The sequence below is a fragment of the Lipotes vexillifer genome, unplaced genomic scaffold, assembly GCF_000442215.2.
Source record: "Lipotes vexillifer unplaced genomic scaffold, Lipotes_vexillifer_v1.1 scaffold1111, whole genome shotgun sequence".
Lineage (NCBI taxonomy): Eukaryota > Metazoa > Chordata > Mammalia > Artiodactyla > Lipotidae > Lipotes > Lipotes vexillifer.
Genome location: NW_006795034.1, coordinates 1,944,279 through 1,969,993, shown reverse-complemented (window position 1 = coordinate 1,969,993; position 25,715 = coordinate 1,944,279). Strand labels below are relative to the sequence as shown.

The following is a 25,715-nucleotide window of genomic DNA, read 5'->3' as shown; positions in this document are numbered from 1 at the left end:
CCTGCTGAAGTAAAACCACTGTTAACACATTTTTCTATAACAGCAATTGTATATTAAATGTCTTCGCCATTTAATATGCCATCTAGCATGCTGGTATGCCATACCAGGCACACATAATTTGCAGGATGAATTAATTTTCCTAAAGAATGAACAAAATAAATCAGCACACATCACCAATTTTCCACGGTGAGAAGTAAACGATAATCACTTAACAGGATATTTTCTAAGACTGCAACCAGATATCTTTACTGAAAATTTGAACTGGCATTTAATGTCCTCAGGGCCAAAACTGCGACAATGTTCCCTCAGGTAAAAGCACTAGAGGGCCAGTGAAAGGCTCCCACAAATGTATCATCTACACTGGCTTCCTGTTCACTGATCAGGAAATTTTAAATAGGGCAATCCTACCAGGTTTGGGAAAATACTTCCAGTTATAAAATATATAATCACGAGGATGTAATGTACAGTGCAGGGAATAGGTCAATAATATTGTAATAACTTTATATGGTGATTGTTGGTAACTAGACTCATAGTGGTGATCATTTCATGATGTATAAAAGTTATCACATCACTATGTTGTACATCTGAAATTAATATAATATGTAATTCAACTATACTTCAATTAAAAAACATACAAGTGTAGAATAAATATGTATTTGCCAGTGGTTAAAGAGATGAGAAAGAAGTTATATTCAGGGCAGCATAGCATTATCTTTGTAATGAAGATTAAAATAGTTAAATGGAACACACCTATCATATGAATCTGAAAACTCAAAGCAATATAAATAAAATGTTTTAATAGCTTAGGGATACAAAATTTTTTAAGCTGTATCAAAAATATTGCATTTTGAGGCTAATGTGAAACTGCAGGGTATAAAGAATTGTTTCACATATAGATCCTGCTAGTCATTTACCAAAACACTATGATATGTTACAAAATTGTCCCATGGTGATCAAAAAGTATTACCATTCTTTCCCAAAATCAAACTAAATACCTAGAAATTACTTGGTAACAGAGGAAAATATGGCTCAGAAAGATGTAATTTTGTTAAAGATTAACATTTAACCTATAGAAGAAGAAATTTTTAGATTGTGGTGCATGACCCATAACTGATGGAATTTACAATTTATTATGTGATACCAAATTGCCCCTCGAGGAGTCACTGAGTGAAGAACTCCCAAACATACATATTAGTGAGGTTTTGCTCAAACAAAAGTTATGAAAAAAAAATAGGTAGATTTAATGATGGGTAACTATCTCTGTTCCCCTTGAGAGCAAAGACTGTTTAATCTGAATTGTAGCACATAAAATATCATATATGAACAAGCTCTCAATATATATTATAATATTGATACCAGAAAACACTAGTTAAGAATGTAACTTACATCAAGAAGTCTTTTTCTCTAAGGAGCTTTTATCAAATTATTTAAATTTCATACACATAAATCTGTTAAATGGATATTATAGAACATGGTCAGGTAAATAAACTTATAAAAATTATTAATCTCTTAGCCAAGAAAGTCCGTTGCATATTCAAGTCTACTCAGCAATTTTTGGCTATGTATTATTTATAATTGAGAAAGAAGTGTCAAATTATGAAAAGTTGTTAAAAGACTGTTTCAACCCCAAAACATTTACATGAATTTTTTTTCATCTTTGGCCAAATACATGCATATATTTGAATTTTTTTGTTTCTTTCAACACCTGCCAATAGCTGGTTCTTCAAGAAACAAACTTTTTCAGTCTTTGGCTCTTTTGATATTGCTTACTTTCATGTAAATCAGGGGAGGCCATTATAACAAAAGAGAGAGTATAAGCTTACCAGGAACATAACACAAAAATTATATAATATGAAATAAAAATATTAAAAAGAATGGAAAAAGAAAGTTTTGTTGTTTTCTTTTTCAACAAATGAAAATCCTGATGCACTGGAAGCTTTTACAAATCATCAATGTATATATGTAATTCTAGGGATGAGCAGTTGGTGGGATGTATTTGAACATTAATTCCTCCAAATCAGATATATTCTTTTCAGCTCTTTAAAGTCTGCTAAAAATTTGTGATCCTCTAGAACATGACCAGTATCATTCAAGCAAATGTTATTTTATTGTGAAAATAATATATTTGTCTAAGAAAAGCCAAGGGTATAAAGGACAGCAGGTAAACTATCAGATCTCAATATATAATAATTCTGTTCTCAATCAAGCTAAATATTCTTATATGTTGTAGCTTTGAAATAAAACAAAATAAAAATACTTCCATTTAAAATATATATGTCAAAATTCACCAAATTGTATGTTTCGAATATGTGCATTTTATTATATGTCAACTATACCTCAATAAAGCTGTTAAAAAGGGGAGGGGGATCTCTTTCAAAAGACAGAAGTCAAGGGAGTACTTCCTAACTCATTCTATGAGGTCAGAATTACCCTAATACCAAAATCAGACACATATTATTATGAGAAAGAAAACTAAAGATCACCATCTCTCATGAATAAAGATACAAAACTCCTCAACAAAATATTCTTAAATCCAATCCAACAATGTACAGAAGGAATTATACACCACAGTCAAGGGGGATTTACCCCAGGGATATAAGGCTGGTCCAAAATAAATTAATGTAATCCATCACATTAACAAGCTAAAGAAGAAAAATCACATGATCATACCAATAGATGCAGAAAAAGCATATGACGAAATCAAACAGCCATTCATGATAAAAACTCTTAGTAAGTTAGGAACAGAGGGGAAATTCTTCAACTTGATACAGAATATCTACAAAAACACCCGATAGTTACATCATACTTAGTGGTGAAAAACTTGATATCATTAATAATAAAAATCTGACACTCTGCCACTAAGATCAGGAACAAGGCAAGAAAGTTCCGTCTCATCACTGCTTTTCAACATTTCACTGGAAGTCCTAGCTAATACAATAAGATAAGAAAAGGATACAAAAGGTATGTAGATTGGGAAGGAAAAAATAAAACTTCCTTTGTTCACAGATGACATGTAGAAAATCTGAATGAACTGGCTAAAAAACTCCTGGAACTATAAGCAATTAGAACAGGATTATAGAATACAGGTTAATACACAAAATTCAGTAGATTTCTTATATATGAACAATTGACAAGTGGAATTTGAAATTAAAAACATAGTACTGTTTACATTAATACCCACCAAAATGAAATACTTAGGTAAAAATCTAACAAAATGATCTATATGAGGAAAACTACAAAACTCTGATTAATGAAATCAGAGAACTAAATAAATGGAGAGATATTCCATATTCATGGATAGGAAGAGCTAATATCTTCAAGGGGTCATTTCTTCCCAACTTCATCTATAAATTCAACGCAATCTCAATCAAAATCCTAGTAAATTATTTTGCAGAAATTGACAAACTGACTCTACTGTATGTATGGAGAGGCAAAAGACCCAGAATAGCCAACACAACACTGAAGAAAAATAACAAAGTTAGAGGACTGGCACTACCTGACTTTAAAACATACTATAAAGTTATTGTAATCAAGACAGTGGTATAGGTGAAAGAATAAATACATAGGCCAACGAAACCAAATAGAGAGCCCAGAAAGAGACCCACATAAATACAGAAAAAGGCAACTGGACTTCCATGTGCAAAAAAATGAATTTACACAGACTTTACACCCTTCACAAAAATTAACTCAAAATGGATCACAGACTTAAATGTAAAACACAAAACTATAAACCTCCTAAAAGATAACATAGGAGAAAATTTAGATGACCTTGAGCTTGGTGATGACTTCTGAGAGGCAAAACCAAAGGCATGATCCATGAAAAAAAGAACTGATAACCTGGACTACATTAAAATTAAAAACTGCTGTATGAAAGACACTGTCAAGGAATAATAAGAAGACAAGCTACAGACTGGGAGAAAATGTTTTCAAAAGACATATTTGAAAAAGGACTGTGTGAAATAGAAAATAATATATATTGGTCTCAGCTCCTGGTTCCTGGCACAGAACTCCTAAAACCCTTATAACTTCCTAAGTGACAATAGTGTGCTTTTTTGTTGTTGTTCTAATATGTGTCTAAATCCCTTGGAATTTACTGGGTGACAGGAGTGTCTTTTGTTCTAAGGAGGTGACACTTGGTGGGCTGCTGGGCAGCTTCAGGATGGGGTGGATTATCATAAACATCAAGCGATGATTAGAAGCTTGGAACTTTCAGCCTCATCTCCCATCCCTTGGAAAAGAGGAGAGGGGCTGGAGATTGAGTTAATGATTGATCATGCCCATGTGATGAAGCCTCCATAAAAATCCCCAAAGTATGTGGTTCCAAGAGTTTCTGGCTTGGTGAACATATCCATGTACTAGAAGGTGGCACATCCCAATTCCACAGAGACAGAAGTTCCTGCACTGGCAACCTTCCAGACTTTATTTTATATATCTTTTCACCTGACTGTTCATCTGTATCCTTTATCATAACTTTTATTATATAATAAACTGGTAAACGTAAGTAAATGTTTCCCTAAGTTCTGTGAGCTGTTCTAGCAAATCAAATTCAAGGTTTGGGGTGGAGGGCATGGGAACCTCTGATTTGTAGCCAACTCAGACAGAAGTCGTGGGTAACCTGGAGACACACTATACTTGTGACTGACATCTGTAGTGGGGAGTAGTCTCCTGGGACGGAGCCCTTAATCTGTGGGGCCTGTGCTAACTCCAGTTAGTGTCAGAACGGAATTAAATTGTAGGAGATACAGCTGGTGTTACAGAGAATGGCTTGATGTGCAGGAAAAAACTCCATACATCTGGTGTCAGAATTGCTGTGAATGTGGTAGTGGTGTGACAGGAAAGGATAAACACCCAACAAGAGTGTTTTTCCTACAGACTATCAGCCAAAATATACAAAGAACTCCTAAAACTCAACAATAAAAACACATTAAAAAACCCAATTTCTCCAATGTCTCTCCCACAACCTCATCTCAGCAAGCCAGTACTCGTCCTTCAATCTGGAGTTCAATTGTACCTCCTCAAAGAACCCTTCCCTGGCCTCCCAGTGAAGACAGTGTGTTACGTTGAATGTCTTTACTCCAACTGACTGTGAGGTCTGTGAGGGCGAGGATTACTCCTACTTTGCTCACTGTTTTATCCCTCTTAGCACAGTGTCTGGCAATAGTAGATGCTCAACAACTTTATATTCGGTGGAATTATGAAGGAACAACACAACAGAAGCTTTCACTGTGATATTTTATGTACACCATAAAGTTCTATTCGACAGTTCCCAAACGTTACCAGTTCCAAATGTTTTAGTTAAAAACTTAAAATATAGCCAGTATAATCATTTTAAAACTTTCAAATATGCAAATGAGAATATCTACATAATTGAAAAGTCTTTCCTAGCACATCAAAATTCCATAATTAAAGGATAAACAAACAAAAACAAAGAAAACAAAACAAAAAATCAACAGCAAAAGGTTCCAACAAAATTATCATAATGTCAAAAATATTTTAAGAAAAAAGCATTCAGAACATTGAGTGTAACATTAGATTGACAGTTCCATATTAAATGGAAGTTAAGCAATAACCTTTTCCTACCTGGATTATTATTATTATATTAGTTAATGTACCTTTTTTGCATTTTTTTCTTGGCATCAACTCTCTAGGGAGTCTTCTCCAATCTGTGTGTACAAAAGGAGAAATATAAAAATGGCAGTTTCCTCTAGGAATTACTGGCACTAGCTATAACTATATAAAGAACATGATAGTTGCTCATGCAAAGGAAATAAAGTTTCTTAATATCTGACTATACATATTTAGCTGGGATCAAATTATAACAGTGATATATTTTCTTCTATGAAGAAAAAAAGTTTATTAAAATAGCTTTGAAAGTGTTATAAAATTTCTACAACATTCTTTTAACAGCTATATATTATTTATATAATTAATTTCAAATACAGAAATTTTCATAACAAAAAATGTAGAAAAATATTTATGGGCATGAAAAGTTATTCATGATATACTGGTAAATTAAAAAAGCTTCTAAAACAATACATATAGAATTCCATTTAAAAAATAAACCTACCATATAAATATTTTTATATATATTTGTGCAGAGAAAGCTCTAGGTTGGGGACAAAATATTACAGTAATTCCTTGCGAGTGTTAGGATTACAGCTGTTAAGTGTTATTTATTTAACTACTCTGTATTTTGTAAGTTTTCTGTAGTTGATATGTATTTTTTTTAATTTATTTATTTAACTTATTTATTTTTGGCTGCATTGGGTCTTCATTACTGCACGCCGGCTTTCTCTAGTTGCGGTGAGTGGGGGTTACTCTTCGTTGCGGTGTGTAGGTTTCTCATTGTGGTAGCTTCTCTTGTTGCGGAGCATGGGCTCTAGGCTTGTGGGCTCAGTAGTTGTGGCTCGTGGACTCTAGAGCGCAGGCTCAGTAGTTGTGGCGCATGGGTTTAGTTGCTCGACGGCATGTGGGATCCTCCCAGACCAGGGCTCGAACCCGTGTCCCCTGCACTGGCAGGCGGATTCTTAACCACTGAGCCACCAGGGAAGCCCTGTAGTTGATATGTATTTCTTTTATTTTTTTTGTGGTATACGGGCCTCTCACTGTTGTGGCCTCTCCCATTGCGGAGCACAGGCTCCAGACATGCAGGCTCAGCAGCCATGGCTCATGGGCCCAGCCGCTCTGCGGCATGTGGGATCTTCCCGGACCGGGGCACGAACCCGTGTACACTGAATCAGCAGGCAGACTCTCAACCACTGTGCCACCAGGAAAGCCCTGATATGTATTTCTTATGTAATAAAATTTTTTTTTCAAAAGTTAAAATATGTGATCACAATCCTAATACATGTAAAACTAAATAAACAATTCTAATAATTATAGGAAAACTTTAAAAATACAAATAGCTATGGAAAAGTAAATTCCCTCCAATTAATAATTTTGCCTGCATTAATTAAACAATTCCTTTAATTTGTCACCTCCTTTTCAAATTTAAGCTTAATCAGAAAAATGAAGCAACATAAAAATAGATAAAAATACTGTCTGCTAATAAAAGAAAAACTCAGTGTCTTCTGCAGAAAACATTTATATCTCAAGCTATTTTAGCCCAACTAATAAATTTTGCTTTAAATGTTTCTTTTTATAAACAATCCACAGGTGATCATGAGAAAGTATTTAAAGAGAATCATTTAGAGATGAATGTTTATGAAGCAGAAGAAATGAGAGACCTAAGACAGTGTTTTCAGAGGGACACAACCTTATCAATAATCGGCACTGAAAAGAAAGAGTACTGTAAGTCAGGAAAACAATAATGCTGTAAATGCAACTTACGAATTTACATACAGGCAGTTTCCATAACACACAAAGGACAGAGATGTCAAAGGAAAGTGAGTCAAAATGAGGAGACCTGGGTTTTAGTAGTATGGTCCATGTCATCCTGACAGGTCTCTTCATTTCTATGGCAACTGTTAATTTTCTATAAAATGAATGAACTGGATGAGTTCTCTGCAGCCCCCTTTCACCTTGTCTCTATCCAAGGCAATTTTGTGAATGTTGAAAAAAAAAACTCTTAGGTATGGTTCTGTTGAAAAGGCATCTTAACAATCAAAAAGAGTCTATGCCTGCTGGAAAGAAAGGAAGATACACAAACTTGGCTTAAAATATTCATAAAAATAGACTTGCTTTCTCCTCAGAAGCTATAAAATCACGCAGGTGCACAGAAGTGAGGACTACTGGTATTAGAGACTAAAACTGTGATTGTGGCAAAAGGAAATGGAAAACCCAATGGTTCTGGTGAGCCCCAGTTTATAAAATAAAACAAAGTATCCTAAGAATTTCCAAAAAAACACTTCAACCCTTCCGTGTTACAATATAAAAATCTTTTCATCTTAGTTTTCAAAAGATATATGTTGCTAATTAATTATAGGAAAAGAGCCACACTCTATTTTCCTATGGTGAAAATACAAAATTTGTCCTAAAAAATATGGGGTAGGGAGATAGCCTTTAAAGATTATTTTAACATTTTCAGTTTTACAATTACCTGGTATCCACTCTTCTTTGTACACCTTCATATATCTTTTACTATATCTTTCAATATCTAGAAAAAAGATAGAAAAAACAAATTTTAAAATAACTGAAAACACCAGGTAACATCTTTTATTTCACATACAGGGAGTTTCTTACATTTCTCCACAATGTGTCCCTGGACACATACTGAACAGTTCAATGAGTATTACATGTTTCGGGAAGTGGCAAGAAGCACCTGGGTATGAATGACTGGGGGTGAGCAGAGACCTAAACCCTAATTATAGTTCTTAGAATCAGATAATCTGACTCACCTCTAAGAATATTCACAAAAGCCCAAATGCAAGTCAGGAAGCCACTTATACACAAGGGCAGGGGGTCTACTTGGCATCTTCTATTTTCTTCTTGTGACACTGGCCTCCAGCTCCCAATCTCTAAACCTTGTATAACTGGAAGGTATTAAGTACCTAAGTGAGGATGGAGGGCTGTTTGCTTATCTCCAGTAAGGTAAGCAAATGCTTAATACACACATTTACTTAGGCTTCTCAGTGAGCTACTTTTCATAATCCATTGGGGAAGAGAATGGGGGAAAAGGGTAGGAGTAGGCAAGGTTGGACTTGATGGGGCATGAATGAGCAAGCTGCAAGCCTTCCATGTCACTGCTGAGAACTCTGCAGGGACCTTATGAGCTCACCAAAAACGGGACTGTGGCTGTGGCTCTTGTTCTGCTTTGCCCACTTTGCCACAAGAAATTCCCTCGATGAGGGCCCAAACCCTTTCCCAACAGCACAAGTTAGCAAGTGACACCATTATACAATAGCTTGAAACCATGGTTCATCATAAAGACTGGTTTAGGAGGATAGTCATGAAAAGCAGAAGGTAATAAAAAAGATGAAAATATAAAAATCAAGACCCAAGTAGATACTGATTTTTCTTCCATGTTAAAAAAAATGCTTCCACAGACTCACGGATACAGGAAACAAACTAGTGGTTACGAGTGGGGAGAAGGAGGTGGGTAGGGGCAATACAGCGGTAGGGGATTAAGAGGTACAAACTATTAGGTATAAAATAAGCTACAGGGATATATTGTACAACACAGGGAATATAGTAAATATTTTATAATAACTATAAATGAAGTGTAACCTTTAAAAATTGTGAATCACTATATTGTACACCTGTAACATATAATATTGTACACCAAATAATACTAAGACCATGGTGTTAGACAAAGATAACTAAAATAAAGAGTAGATCAGAAACTAAGAGACAAGGCTTTTCTAGATATTTAACTGTTTGACTTCAATCTTGCTCTCAAGTTTTTCATCTGTAAAGAGAAGGCAAATGAGAATTTCCCAGCATCTGCATTTTAAATTTTTCTCCAAAACAGATTCTATATTTTGAAAAAATTTAACCCTCAATTTACCAAGAAAAAATTATTACCATTTATTAATAATAACGGTTACTACCAATGAATGTTTTTTATATTTTTAAGTTACTTTCAAATAATTTACAGAAGAATAAGAGATGTTGAAAACCAACTACTGGAATTCAATTTAAAAAAGCAAAGGATACAAATAGACATTTCTCCAAAGAAGATATACATGGATGAAAAGCACATGCTAAGATGTTCAACATCATTAGTCATTAGGGAAATTCCAACCAAAACTACAATGAGCTACCACTTTATACCCAGTTAGATGGCTAGAACTAAAAAGACAGTAATAAGTGTTAACAAGGATGTGGAGAAATTAGAACCCTTATACATTGTTGGTAATGTAAAATGGTGCAACCACTTCGGAAAACATTTTGGCAATTCCTCAAAATGTAAAATAAAGAGTTACCATATGACCCTAGATATGTACACAATAAAAGTGACATATGTCCACCCAACAACATGTATATGAATGTTCATAGCAGCATTATTCATGGTAGCCCCAATGTGGAACTGACCCAAATGTCCATCAACTGATGAATGAACAAAATGTGGTATACACATATAATGGAATATAATTCAAACATAAAAAGGAATGAAACACTGATACATGGTTTACTGTGTATGAACCCTGAAAACACTATGTTAAGTGAAAGTAATCAGTCACAAAAGAACACATATTATGATTCCATTTATATGAAATGTCTAAAACAGACAAATCACTAGAGACAAGGCAGATTACTGGTTGCCATGGGCTGAGGGGGGAGGGGACAATGGGTATGGGGGATCTCTTCAGGATGATGAACAAGTTCTAAAAATTAGATAGCACTGTTGGTAGCAAAATTCTGTGAGTACACTCAAAGGCACTGAAATATTTTAAAAAGTAAATTTTAGATATGTGAATTTTATCTCAATAAAGCTGTTATTTAAAAAGAAAGAAAATTACTGGGAACTTAAATAACAAAGTATAGTAAACTCATTATATTCCACTATTTTCCCGGTTTTGAAGGTATATTCACCCAAAATGGGCTACATCCTTTGAATGCAGCTAACTGTGCATCAACTGTGCATCGTGAATTTGTCGTGTACAAGCCTTAAATATAAGCATTTCATATATCCTGATTCCAGATTTCAAATACATCTTTAATAAATTCTAACTGATTATTTCTGTTTTTTCTCAACCTGCACCACCCAAGTGATTCTAGATTACAAATACATTTCTATTAATAGGTTTTAGCTTATCATTACTTCCATTTCTTCTTGTATTTGCATCATCAAAATGTACCACTTTAAAAAACTGTTATGGCTCACACTTTTGTTGAAGAGAGGATGGCCCAGCCATCTTCTTTGATCTATAATTGTAAAACATTTTCATTATTAAATTTATAATTACCAATTAATGTGATCAATCCAATAAATTGTTTCATTTCTACATAATCTATTTCCTTTCAATCATCTTTGTCTTTGCCTTTGCCTTCAGCAGTTGTCTTGTTACAAACTATATGAAATAAAATTTGGTATATAAATACCATCAAAAAAGAAAAAAAATATGGTCACGTAATTTTAGCAAACAGAATTTTCAAGGTTCCTATCACAAAATATTATGCGAAAGATTAACTGTATGAAAATACCATATGCCCTTTTCATTCTTAGAGAGATACTGTTTACTCATTGATTCATGAGTTCATAGTAGAGAACAGTTAATGAAAAGTGATGAAATAATATCTATGATGATGAAACAGTAAAATATTTCAAGAGGCAAGTAATATAAGATCACTATGTTTCCAAAATGTATTTTAGATTTATGAAAGGGTCCAATTGGCCAGTATGGTAATGCTAAGATAATATGAATTTTTTTCTTTTCTAAAGCAAATTCTCTTTGTTCTTTGGAAGATGTCTATGAAAAAATAAGTAATGCATATCAATCATTACATAAAATAGTAAGAACTGCTCAAAAAGAAACTAAAAAATTAAAATGGACCCTGACAGTATATTGAGAGTTAATAAACCAAACAAACTCCATTTGTTCAATAACAGACCTTGTGGTCATAATGCAGGTAAATGTATGATTTCCATTAAGCTTCTGAAAATGGCTTACAGAACCATCACCACTGTCACTCCTGTTTCTAGCTCAGAGGACCCCAGTGGTTCAGGAACCTGAACTGGGAACCACTGGACCAGATGCTCTCTATGCACCTTTGCAGCTAAAACTCATTAAAATAATAAAATTCATTGATTCATTTCTCTTTATTAAAAAAATAATAAATTTCATTGCAGAGAAAATACCAATCATTTCTATAATTCTACCTCAGAACACTATAAACAAACCTTGAATCTATCACAAGATGAAATATGTTTATTCTGTGCCTTCTGTTCTTTGTGAACAAATCTCAACGCCCTGAGCCACCAGCCATTTGATGATCAGGAAGAGATCTCCTACCTTATTTGTCAAAGTCTGTAGAGCTTTAGTTCTTTACATTAGTCCATAAGTCTCTCTTTCCTAAAGCACATAGGTAGTGAGTGATGAGAGAAGGCTGGTGAACGTACAGAGATGGGACACTATCTAGAATATGGCTCCCTATGACAATTGTGTACTTCTATTCAGTCTGGCCAATTCTTTTCCATTCACGGTGTGTATACACACACTATTTGTGTGTGTGTGTGTGTGTGTGTATGTGTGTGTATATATATATAATGTATATATAAACCTGTATTCAAACATATATATATTATATTTTTTTAAAAAGCCTTTACTGGGCTTCCCAGGTGGCGCAGTGGTTGAGAGTCCGCCTGCCGATGCAGGGGACGCGGGTTTGTGCCCCGGTCCGGGAAGATCCCACATTCCGCGGAGCGGCTGGGCCCGTGAGCCATGGCCGCTGAGCCTGCGCGTCCGGAGCCTGTGCTCCACAACAGTGAGAGGCCCACGTACCGCAAAAAAAAAAAAAAAGCCTTTACTTTCTTTTTATTTATTAATTTATTTCTTTATTTTAACATCTTTATTGAACTATAATTGCTTTACAATGGTGTGTTAGTTTCTGCTATATAACAAAGTGAATCAGCTATACATATACATATATCTCCATATCTCCTCCCTCTTGCATCTCCCTCCCACCCTCCCATCACATACCTCTAGGTGGTCACAAAGCAATGAGCTGATCTCCCTGTGCTATGGGGTTGCTCCCCACTAGCTATCTATTTTACATTTGGTAGTATATATAAGTCCATGCCACTCTCTCACTTCGTCCCAGCTTACCCTTCCCCCTCCCCGTGTCCTCAATCCTCAAGTCCATTCTCTACATCTGCATCTTTATTCCTGTACTGCCCCTATGTTCTTCAGAACTTTTTTTTTTTTTTTTTTAAGATTCCATATATACGTGTTAGCATTCGGTATTTGTTTTTCTCTTTCTGACTTACTTCACTCTGTATGACAGACTCTAGGTCCATCCACCTCACTACAAATAACTCAATTTCATTTCTTTTTATGGGTGAGTAATATTCCATTGTCTATGTGTGCCACATCTTCTTTATCCATTCATCTGTCGATGGACACTTAGGTTGCTTCCATGTCCTGGATATTGCAAATAGAGCTGCAATGAACATTGTGGTACATGATTCTTTTTGAATTATAGTTTTCTCAGGGTATATGCCCAGTAGTGGGATTGCTGGTTCGTATGGTAGTTCTATTTTTAGTTTTTTAAGGAATCTCCATACTGTTCTCAATAGTGGCTGTAACAATTTACATTCCCACCAGCAGTGCAAGAGGGTTCCCTTTTCTCCACACCCTCTCCAGCATTTATTGTTTGTAGATTTTTTGATGATGGCCATTCTGACTGTTGAGAGGTGATACCTCATTGTACTTCTGATTTGCATTTCTCTAATGATTAGTGATGTTGAGCATTCTTTCACATGTTTGTTTTCAATCTGTATATCTTCTTTGCAGAAATGTCTATTTAGGTCTTCAGCCCATTTTTGGATTGGGCTGTTTGTTTTTTTGATATTGAGCTGCATGAGCTGCTTGTAAATTTTGGATATTAATCCTTTGTCAGTTGCTTCATTTGCAAATATTTTCTCCCATTCTGAGGGTTGTATTTTCGTCTTGTTTATGTTTTCCTTTGCTGTGAAAATTATTTTAAGTTTCATTAGGTCCCATTTGTTGATTTTTGTTTTTATTTCCATTTCTCTAGAAGGTGGGTCAGAAAGGATCTTACTGTGATTTATGTCATACAGTGTTCTGCCTATGTTTTCCTCTAAGAGTTTTACAATGTCTGGCCTTACATTTAGGTCTTTAATCCATTTTGAGTTTTTGTGTATGGTATCAGGGAGTGTTCTAATTTCATTCTTTTACATGTAGCTGTCCAGTTTTCCCAGCACCACTTAATGAAGAGGCTGTCTTTTCTTCATTGTATATTCTTGCCTCCTTTATCAAAAATAAGGTGACTATAGGTGTGTGGGTTAATCTCTGGGCTTTCTATCCTGTTCCACTGAGCTATAGTTCTGTTTTTGTGCCAGTACCATACTGTTTTGATTTCTGTAGCTTTGTAGTATAGTGTGAAGTCCGGGAGCCTGATTCCTCCAGCTCCATTTTCCTTTCTCAGGATCGCTTTGGCTATTCAGGGGTCTCCTTTGTTTCCATACAAATTGTAAAATTTTTTGTTCTAGTTCTGTGAAAAATGCCATTGGAAGTTTGATAGGGATTGCATTGAATTCGTAGATTTGGGTAGTATAGTCATTTTCACAATGTTGATTCTTCAATACAAGAACATGGTATATGTCTCGATCTGTATGATCTTTAATTTCTTTCATCAGGGTCTTATAGTTTTCTGCATACAGGTCTTTTGTCTCCTTAAGTAGGTTTATTGCTAGGTATTTGATTCTTTTTGTTAGAGTGGTAAATGGGAGCATTTCCTTAATTCCTCTTTCATATTTTTCATCATTAGTATATACAAATGCAAGAGATTTCTGTGCATTAAACTGTATCCTGCTACTTCACCAAATTCATTGATTAGCTGTAGTAGTTTTCTGGTAGCATCTTTAGGATTCTCTATGTATAGTATCATGTCATCTGCAAACAGTGATAGTTTTACTTCTTCTTTTCTGATGTGGATTCCTTTTATTTCTTGTTCTTCTCTGATTGCTGTGGCTAAAACTTCCAGAACTATGTTTAATAACAGTGGTGAGAGTGGACAAACCTTGTCTTGTTCCTGATCTTAGAGGAAATGGTTTCAGTTTTTCACCATTGAGAATGATGCTGGCTGTGGGTTTGTCATATATGGCCTTTATTATGTTGAGGTAAGTTCCCTCTATGCCTACTTTCTCGAGGGTTTTTATCATAAATTGGTGTTGAATTTTGTCAAAAGCTTTTTCTGCATCTATTGAGATGATCATATGGTTTTTCTCCTTCAATTGGTTAGTATGGTGTATCACATTGATTGATTTGCGTATATTGAAGAATCCTTTCATTCCTGGGATAAATCCCACTTGATCATGGTGTATGATCCTTTCAATGTGCTGTTGGATTCTGTTTGCTAGTATTTTGTTGAGGATTTTTGCATCTATGTTCATCAGTGATACTGGCCTGCAGTTTTCTTTCTTTGTGACATCTTTGTCTGGTTTCAGTATCAGGGTGATGGTGGCCTCGTAGAATGAGTTTGGGAGTGTTCCTCCCTCTGCTATATTTTGGAAGAGTTTGAGAAGGATAGGTGTTAGCTCTTCTCTAAACGTTTGATAGAATTCGCCTGTGAAGCCATCTGGTCCTGGGCTTTTGTTTGTTGGAAGATTTTTAATCACACTCTCAATTTCAGTGCTTGTGATTGCTGTTTATATTTTCTATTTCTTCCTGGTTCAGTCTCAGAAGGCTGTGCCTTTCTAAGAATTCGTCCATTTCTTCCAGGCTGGCCATTTTATTGGCATATAGTTGCTTGTAGTAATCTCATGAATCTTTGTATTTCTGCAGTGTCAGTTGTTACTCCTCCTTTTTCATTTCTGATTCTATTGATTTGAGTCTTCCTTTTTTTCTTGATGAGTCTGGCCAATGGTTTATCAATTTTGTTTATCTTTTCAAAGAACCAGCTTTTGTTTTATTGATCTCTGCTATTGTTTTCATCATTTCTTTTTCATTTATTTCTGATCTGATCTTTATGACTTCTTTCCTTCTGCTAACTTTGGGGCTTTTTGTTCTTCTTTCTCTAATGGCTTTAGGTGTAAGGTTAGGTTGTTTATTTGGGATTTTTGTTTCTTGAGGTAGGATTGTATTCATATAAACTTCCCTCTTAGAACTGCTTTTGCTGCATCCCATAGGTTTTGGGTCATTGTGTTTTCATTGTCATTTATTTCTAGGTATTTTTTTATTTCCTCTTTGATTTCTTCAGTTATCTCTTGGTTATTAAGTAGTGTATTGTTTATTCTCCATGTGTTTGTATTTTTTACAGATTTTTTCCTGTAGTTGATATCTAGTCTCACAGCGTTGTTGTCGGAAAAGATACTTGATACGATTTCAATTTTCTTAAATTTACCAAGGCTTGATTTGTGACCCAAGATATGATCTATTCTGGAGAATGTTCCATGAGCACTTGAGAAGAAAGTGTATTCTGTTGGTTTTGGATGGAATGTCCTATAAATATCAATTAAGTCCATCTTGTTTAATGTGTCATTTAAAGCTGTGTTTCCTTATTTATTTTCATCTTGGATGATCTGTTCATTGGTGAAAGTGGGGTGTTAAAGTCCTCTACTATGATTGTGTTACTGTCGATTTCCCCTTTTATGGCTGTTAGTATTTGCCTTTGTATGGAGGTTCTCCTATGTTGGATGTATATATATTTATAAATGTTATATCTTCTTCTTGGATTGATCCCTTGATCATTATATAGTGTCCTTCTTTGTCTCTTGTAATAGTCTTTATTTTGAAGTCTATTTTGTCTGATATGAGAATTACTACTCCAGCTTTCTTTTGATTTCCATTTGCATAGAGCATTTTTTTCCATCCCCTCACTTTCAGTTTGTATGTGTCCCTAGGTCTGAAGTGGGTCTCTTGTAGACAGCATATATATGGGTCTTGTTTTTGTATCCATTCAGTCAGTTTATGTCTTTTGGTTGGAGCATTTAATCCATTTACATTTAGGGTAGTTATTGATATGTATGTTCCTATTACCATTTTCTAAATTGTTTTGGGTTTGTTATTGTAGGTCTTTTTCTCTTTTGTTTCCTGCCTAGAGAAGTTCCTTTAGCATTTGTTGTAAAGCTGGTTTGGTGGTGCTGAATTCTTTTAGCTTTTGCTTGTCTGTAAAGCTTTTAATTTCTCCGTTGAATCTGAATAAGATTCTTGCTGGGTAGAGTAATCTTGGTTATAAGTTTTTCCCTTTCATCACTTTAAATATGTCCTGCCACTCCCTTCTGGCTTTCAGAGTTTCTGCTGAAAGATCAGCTGTTAACCTTATGGGGATTCCCTTGTATATTATCTGTTCCTTTTCCCTCGCTGCTTTTAACATTTTTTTCTTTGTATTTAATTTTTGATAGTTTGATTAATGTGTCTTGGCATGTTTCTCCTTGGATTTATCCTGTATGGGACTCTCTGTGCTTCCTGGACTTGATTAACTATTTCCTTTCCCATATTAGGGAAGTTTTCAAGAATAATCTCTTCAAATATTTTTTTAGTCCCTTTCTTTTTCTCTTCTTCTTCTGGGATCCTTATAATTTGAATGTTAGTGCATTTAATGTTGTCCCAGAGGTCTCTGAAACTGTCCTCAATTCTTTTTGTTCTTTTTTCTTTATTCTGCTCTGTAGTAGTTATTTCCACTATTCTATCTTCCAGGTCACTTATCTGTTCTGCCTCAGTTATTCTGCTATTGATTCCTTCTAGAGAAGTTTTGATTTCATTTATTGTGTTGTTCATCATTGTTTGTTTGCTCTAGGTACTTGTTAAACGTTTCTTGTATTTTCTCCATTCTTTTTCCAAGATTTTGAATCATCTTTACTATCATTACTCTGAATTCTTTTTCAGGTATACTGCCTATTTCGTCATTTGTTTGGTCTGGCTGGTTTTTATCTTGCTCCTTCATCTGCTGCATGCTCTTCAGGCTCTGCATCAACCCTCCTTCCTCCAGGTGCCTCTAGGTGGCGCCCTGGGCCTTGTGTGCCTTTTACACGTGGTAAATGGAGGCTCAGAGTGCAGGTCAGCTGAGGTCATGCCCCAACCCAAAAAGCCTTTACTTTCAACCATAGTTTTTTTTAATAACACATTATATCATAAAAGAGAGGTAAACATGAGTATATTCAAAGAGAATATACTTGTATCAATTTGGAAAATTATATGCAAGAGGTTTGTTCTGGAACAGTAACAAAAGATTCCTTATATATTTAAATACTTTATTATGCAGTTATCAAAGGTAAAGAGCCAGGCTTCCCAGATGGCTCAGTGGTTGAGAGTCTGCCTGCTGATGTAGGGGACACGGGTTCGTGTCCCAGTCCGGAAAGATTCCACACGCTGCGGAGCGGCTGGGCCTGTGAGCCATGGCCGCTGAGCGTGCGCGTCTGGAGCCTGTGCTCCGCAACGGGAGAGGCCACAACAGTGAGAGGCCCGCGTACCGCAAAAAAAAAAAAAAAAAAAAAAAAAAAAGGTAAAGAGCCTCTTGATCCAGGTATAAGCCAGCTGCTCTCCGAAACCATGAACAAAATTATGTTCCTGGTTTAAAAGACTCAAATAAATGTTTCCATGGTATGACATACTTTTAAATTAGCCATGTACTTTAGTAACAACCACATTTAGTTAAGTAAGTACATCCCATAATCTAGAGAAGAGACTAATTTTAAAAAGTATATCCTACACTATTCACTAAGAATGAATATTTATTAGTTCATTTAATCTTACTTATTTAAATCTTTAAAATGAGATTTAATTTCATTTTTAAACTCAAATAGAGAAAAGCATGCAACATAATCATGAAAGTAAAAAACTTCAGTATTTTTGAGGTAAAAATATCAAACCATTTATTACATAACTTCAAGAAGCTATGTTTTGAAAAATTAAATAAAGTTGTCTAAAATGCTTCTTACAATTATAAGCACGTGTAATATTAGTATATAAGCCTTCCTTTTTGATTCTTATCCAATCTAAATCTTTTAGAATGAGGGAAAAGGCTATGCATTTTTAATACTAATGGAATGAAATGATACTATATGAATTTCTCATGTTTTAATGATATTGTTTTGAGAACTCAAGGATGATATCGATCTCTCTAATTTCAACATTCAGGGGCAGAAACTGAAAATCAATATAGTTCTACTATGCTAAATAACTACTCAGGAATGCGTTCTCTTCCTCTAAAACCACTTTGCACTTCCATTCTGAGACTGTCAAGCCTTCTCCAACTGTAATTTCTCCTCTCTGTCCTTGGCATAACCAGTGAATACATATTTTATATTTTATATCTGATATATAAATGGTAAGCCAAAATATAGTCAAGGCTTTCAAAAGTTTTAACCAAAATATTAAATAATCAGAGACCTGATTAAAGATTTACGTATAAGGATAGTACTCATAGTATTATACATATGAGAAAAAAAACTAGAAACAATCTTAAATCTTACAGCAGGGGACTAGTTACAATTAATAATGTTATATCCACACAATGGAATACATGGAATATCATATTTCCTAAGGAATATCATATTTTCTAAGAATGCTAAGAATATGTGGATAAAATAGATAACTAATAAGAACCTACTGTATAGCACAGGGAACTTTACTCAATACTCTGTAATGACCTATAGGGGAATAGAATCTAAAAAAGAGTGGATATATGTATATGTATAACGGATTCACTTTGCTGTACACCTGAAACTAACACAACAGTGTAAATCAACTATACTCCAATAAAAATTAACTAAAAAAGAATATGTGACAATGCTAATAATATGCTATTGAGTGAAAAAGGAAGATACAAAGTAATATGACTCCAATTTTATAAAAGGAATACACACACAGAAGAAAAATCTGGAATATATAATAAAATATTAATAGTAGTTCTCTAAATATAAGGAATACAGGTGATTCTTACTTTCTTAATACTTCTGTTTTTCATAAATTTCACTGAACATATAAAACTTCTATTTTGAAAGATAATTTAAAAAATAAAGTATCAATAAGTTTAAAATATATTTTCTGTTAAATCAACATAAATATACTTTTTCAAGGTAGTTGATTGAAATTTCTGACTGAATCAAATCAATCAGCATTAAAGGTCATATATCTTATGCTGAAACACTATTTCATCTGTAGACAGTGAACCACATAAAGAGTCCAATACGCACCTTGTTTTTCTTCAGGTGTTTCTAAAAAATAAGGCATTCTTTTCACTGTTTCTCTCAACTCCTGTTTCAGGGCCAGCACATAATCTTCACCCTCTCCTGTTTTCAGTGGCACTGGTTTATAATCTGTATCCTGTTTAAATTAAGAGGCAATTTTTAAAAATAAATTAAATATTTTAATATCCTTTTTGTCTATATTCTGAAAAATGTTGGTTTTATTGAAAAACTATATTTTACAGGTATTAAGTTTTACCATCAACTTAAAAGATTTTGAGCTTTTATAATCTATTAAACCTTTCACCCATCTCCTATTTTGCTCTTCTTTTAGAAGTAGAAAAGATACTTAGTTTTCCTACCTGCCCTAATTTTTCTACTGATCACACCAATAATCATTTTGCTATATAGTCTGTTGACTGTGATTCTTTATTTTAACAATGAAGGCACCCAAATAAAAGCAGCCACTTTAGTCTCCTATTAACCTCAGTCAGTGGTGGTGGTATTGGTGGGAGCAGCAGCATTAAAAAAAAGTAGTAGCAGCTACCATTTAACAACTGGTTACTACATACTACAACCTAGAGGTACTCAATATTCAAAACCCATGAACTCATCTAAACTATCAATATCTCCCCTTTTACAGTGAGGAAACTGAGAAATGAACAATCTATATGCCCATATAGAACAAAAGTGGCAAAGCAGAAATTTGAATCTGTATCTTCAATTTTTAAAAATTACATGCACACCCACATATGTATATATATTTATAATATATATATTCATTAAAATGTGGGTCCTCAGGGTACATAAAAAAGATATTTCTGGTTTCACAGGCTAAGTATAGGGTACATTTTAAAAATTTCACTCTGAATTTATTCATTCTACAACTATTTATTGAGTGCCTACTATAAGTCACAAGGGGTTAGACAACAGGAGATGAACTAGTCAAACTTCCTTACCTACATGGAATTTACATTCTAGGGGAGAAAATAAGTAAACAAATGAGGTAATATATAATTTCAGATAGTGATAAGTGAAATAGAAGGGCTGAAGCCAGGAAGAGAAAAGAGTGACTAACGGAGTACGTGGAGATTGGAAGTGGCTGGTCTAGACAGGGTATGCACGCATGATCTCTTGGGGAAGTCATCTTTGAGCAGAGATCTGGATAAAACTACGAAGCCATCCATGCAAAGAAATGGGGAAATCAATGGCTCCAGCCAGGGAAACAAGCAGAGGAAAATGCCTAAGGGAACAAGGAGATCAGCATGGCTAAGGAATGAGGACAGGGGTAGGAAAAGGGTCAGAGAGACATCAGTAAGGCCAGATCAGACAGAGCCTTTTAGCCAGTAATAAGGAATTCCATTTTTACTCCATGCAGAAAAAAACAGTATGTACTAATATTCCCAAGCTTTAGAAGTAACCTCACACATGAAGAAGAGCTTGTTTTAAAAGAAATCAATGAAAAGTGACATAATGTCTATACCTGAGATATTTACCTTTGTTTTTAGGCTATAATGAATATCAGAAAGGCAAAATACCAAGAGCAAAAAAGACACTCCCCATGTGAGACATCTAGATCCCCAATACATTTATCCAGGGTTCTCTACTTACATAAATCTTTCAACAAAGGATGTTTCCTTTTAAAAGAGGGAAAAGATTCCTGGAGGGAGTATCTGGTTATTTATGATTTTTTCATATTTTATACTACAGCACATGTGCATCTGGAAATGTAAGCTTACATTTTAAACTTAATATAAAGCGAAAACATTAGATTAAAAATTACACCAATTAAGTCTGCAGCATACTCATTAAATTTAAAAGCAACACTAAATGTAGTAGAAATGCTTATATTCTGAGAAAGAGTAACAAAATTAAAATTGACTTTAATAAGGAAATAAGCAAAAAAAAAGTTCAGTGGGTAAAAGGTCAAGTGGTATACTAGGGAGCAAAATTAAATTCTATAGATACAAGATGAGAAGAAAATCATTAGGTGAAGCTCTGGCACAATGGGAAGTGAGGACCACTGTAAAACCTCACTTTACTTTTAAAAATATTATTTTAATATTGGAATGTATCAATAACAGCATTATAAGATGAAAGGATTGAAAAAAAATTCTTTCTTGGTTCAAAAAGTACTGAATACATTCAGGAAAAGGTGTATATAGTTTTCAGTATTTTAAGAAAGCAGTTTGAAAATTAGAAAAGTTTCAGAAAAGAACAGTGGAAATATTTAAGTTAAAGGCAAGTGACACACTCTCTTTTACTTTCTCATAGTTAGGATATCGTAATGATATCATATATTCAAGTCTTATACAGAATTTAAATTTTCTCTGAAACATGAAAAAACACCCTGTGAGCATTTTGCTGTTAATGTACTTACAGGAAATAGTGGAGGTGGCTTCAATACTACATCAGGTAACTTTTCACCTCTGCTAAATCCAACTGCCTCAATATTAAAGGTGTAAGCAGCACGTCCTCTTCCTTTATTCCCAGCCATCAGAACTAGTTACATCAGAAAAAGTGGGCAAATTAAGACACTGTTAATGATTAAGATTCACTGGATCAAATTAAAACTGAAACCAACATTTTAAAACAAAATACACTCCACTCCTTAAATAGCATGGCCCATTTAAAACGCTTCTGGAAAGCAAAACCTGTAAAGAAAGAAATATGTGACAAACTGACTCCTGAACCCATCACATCTAGTCATGTTTGGCAAGTAAAGTGATGATGGGCTCAACTACCTCACCCAGATCCTGGGTGGAGGGCTGATCCTGGGGCTCCTTTGCGATGCTGCCCCAAGCACTGTGCAGCCAGCTGATGCAATTCTCTCCACTTCTCTGTGGTTCGGCAACAAGATCTCAGATAGTTATTACAAAATGTGGCCAAGGAAAGGTTGTGCTGATGAAGAGGGGACACCTCGTTTTTTTAATCAACTTGAAGACTATCAGCAGTCATGTACACTTTAAATTTTTAAATAATTTTTTTTATCCTAAAATTTGAGTGTTAGAATCCTTTAGATCCTCCAATGTCCTCCTTTTAGAAATGGGAATGGGCTCAGTAAAACTTTGAAGAGGTCTGTCCAAGCAAAAAAAATTTTTAAAGTTCAGAGAAAAACATCTCAAATAGTTAAGTTAAAGGTAAGATAAACATGTACTCTTTAACTTTAGAGATAATAACAATGTCATTCTTAAGTCCTGTACTGAATTTCTGAATCATCTGAAATGTGATTACACTATACAGTTGATGCTTGAACAACATGGGGTTAGGGCACCGACCCCCCATGCAGTCAAAAATCCATGTATAATTTTATAGTCAGCCCTCCGAATCCGTGGTTCTGCATTCTCAAATTCAACCAACCTCAGACTGTGTAGTGTTAGTATTCATTGAAAAAAAAATCCATATATAAGTGGACCCATGTAATTCAAACTTGTGTCGTTCAGAGTCAACTGTAATGCGAAAACAGGATTCCTACACTAGGGCTCTTTCACTACAACTCTGCATTGGACTGTAGTGAAGATTATAATGCACATTCTTTAAATCTTTCCCTCAATGATGCTACTGAGTATCATTCAACTCTATAAGCCCAAGAAAGCAATAATATGCCCTCCATACCACTGTAACAGTTCCCTCCCTTTTTTCCCTAACCATTTATGTGTTGAAAAAAACCAGGTCATTGTCCTTTGCAATGCTTCTCCAACTTTAAGGCATGTGCAAATTACCTAGGAATCTTGTTAAAAGGCAGAATCTGAACCAGCTGGCCCAGGGTAGGCCTGAGAATCTGCACTTCTAACAAGCTCTCTGAAGCTATCAATGTTACTGGTTTGCAGACCACACTTTGAGAGTAGGAAGGCTGTACAATTTCCCATATTCTGGATTTGCATGATTGATTACACAAGATGTGGTTTATTTAACACATTCCTCTACTCCCCGTATTTTCTATAAACAGATGGAATAGAGGCTTACTCAAATTTGGGTTTGATTTTTTACAAGAATACTTAAAAGAGATGCTCTGTTTTTCCTACTGCATCACAGGACGCACATGAAGTCTTTCTCGGTGATGTTCTCTGGTCATTGGGTTTAGGTGCTGTCAGTCTGTTTCGTCCAGTATGAAGTTCCTATCAGTTTTCACTTAATGATTTTGAAATTGCAGCCATTGATGATCATAGCCTAGATTCACAGTTCCATTATGGATTGTAATGTGGTGATACACAAATTTTATCATTCTTTCTTTACTAACTAGAATCCCACCAGTAATCAATTCCCCCTCATCTACTATTTAGTTACTATGAAACACAATTCATACAGAAAAGATACTTACTTTAATTACCAAGCTCATTCCATTTGTCCACACTAAGAGAGAGAAAATATCCAAATGGCCTTGCTTCAATTGCCTAGTCACTAAAACATATGCTGAGCCTATAGAAAGCAGGTCTCCCAAGTACAAAAATTGCTGAGCAAAAGAGCTCACACCCTCACTCTAAGGAAAACCCACCCTACAAAAGAGAGTATATCAGCTGCCGTTGCTTGATGGAATATCCCTTGAGAAATATCAACTCTGCTGACTCTAAACTTTCATATTTATCAAGAAACCTTCAGGTGTATAAACTGATTACCATTAGTGAATGTAGTGCCCTTGGCAGAAAAATCAATCCTAACTATTGAGACACTCTTAATAGTTACATGGCATTCTGCCCTACAAATCCATTTCTTTTTAGTTTGGTTATCATGAGTCAGTTCTGTACCTGGGGAAGCTGCTAAATTCATTTTCTTCTCTTGCAGAGCTGAAAGGTAATCCCTGGACTTGGGTAACCATCTCATGGAAAAAGTGGCTCACAAGTGTGGCCTAAGCTTCACTGTTTGAAATCCTTAAAGTTGATTTAACCATTACTGTGGTCCTTTTTCATCCTGCTAAACTTCTTGAATGAAGAGTCTTTTTAACCAGCTTTTCCCATTTTCTCATTATCCAAATCATCCTCTACTTCATGTGGGCCAATTTCATCCAACTAATATTGAGCATTCCAGGCGCTGTGGTAGGACTCAGAGAGCACTGAACAAAACCAAGTCCCTTCCTTCAGGGCTTATATTTCAGTGGATGAAAGAACACAAACAAGCATAAGTATGTAGCATAATATTATGTGCTCCTGTAGTGTTGAATTATGTCCCCCCACCCCCAAATGTGTTGAAGTCCTAACCCCCGGGGGACCTGTGAATGTCACCTTCCTTATTTGGAAATAAACTCTTTGAAGATGTAATCGAATTAAGATGAGGTTATATGAGATAAGGGTGAGCCCCCTCCTAATGACTGGTGTCTTCATAAGGGGGAAATCTGGACAGAGAGAGACACACACAGGGGAAACATCATGTGAAGATGGAGGCACAGACCTGAGTGCTGTAGCAGCAACCCAGGAACACTAAGGAGTGCCAGGAACCACAGAAGCTGGAAGAGAGGCATTGAACAGATTCTCCCTCAGAGCCTCCTGAAGGAACAAACTCTGCTAATACCTTGATTTCAGACTTTTGGCCTCTAAAACTGTGAGAGAATAAATTTCTGTTGTTTTAAGCCACCCAATTTGTGGAAATATGTTATGGCAGCCCTAGGAAATCAGTACAGCTCTGAAGAAAAATAAATCATGGTAAAGGGGTAAAGAGTAACAAAGGGGTATGGTACTGACTTTTTCACACAAGGGAAGTCTTTCTGTGGAGGACAAATCGGAGCAGGGTGCTGGAGAGGGGCTGTGAGCTTCAAGATGAAGGAATGAGGTGAAGATGGCGATGGACAGAAGGAAGAACAGGGGCAAAGGAGGAACACAAGCTGGGAGCGTCTGAGGAACATGAAGCTCATGCAGCTGGTGAGGAACAAGGAGAGTCTGGTTAAGACCAGATCTTGTGGAGCCCTGAGTGAGCTATGGTAAAGGGTTTGGCTTTTATCTTACTTGTGATGGGAACTATACTCAGGCAGATG

At 35.2% G+C, this 25,715-nt stretch overlaps 1 protein-coding gene across 1 annotated transcript in view; it reads right to left on the bottom strand.

The window, feature by feature from the left end:
- The window catches only part of POLR3G (RNA polymerase III subunit G), a 30,493-nt gene extending 8,246 nt beyond the window's left edge, over nucleotides 1-22,247 (bottom strand). Inside the window, exons 1-4 of the mRNA XM_007467395.1 lie at nucleotides 22,131-22,247; nucleotides 19,760-19,889; nucleotides 8,039-8,095; nucleotides 5,613-5,663 (exon numbers count right to left, since the gene is read on the bottom strand). Of these exons, the coding sequence (XP_007467457.1) occupies nucleotides 5,613-5,663; nucleotides 8,039-8,095; nucleotides 19,760-19,889; nucleotides 22,131-22,247 (355 nt within the window). The remainder of the gene's footprint in view (nucleotides 1-5,612; nucleotides 5,664-8,038; nucleotides 8,096-19,759; nucleotides 19,890-22,130) is intronic.
- Between the last annotated feature and the right edge of the window lie 3,468 nt (nucleotides 22,248-25,715).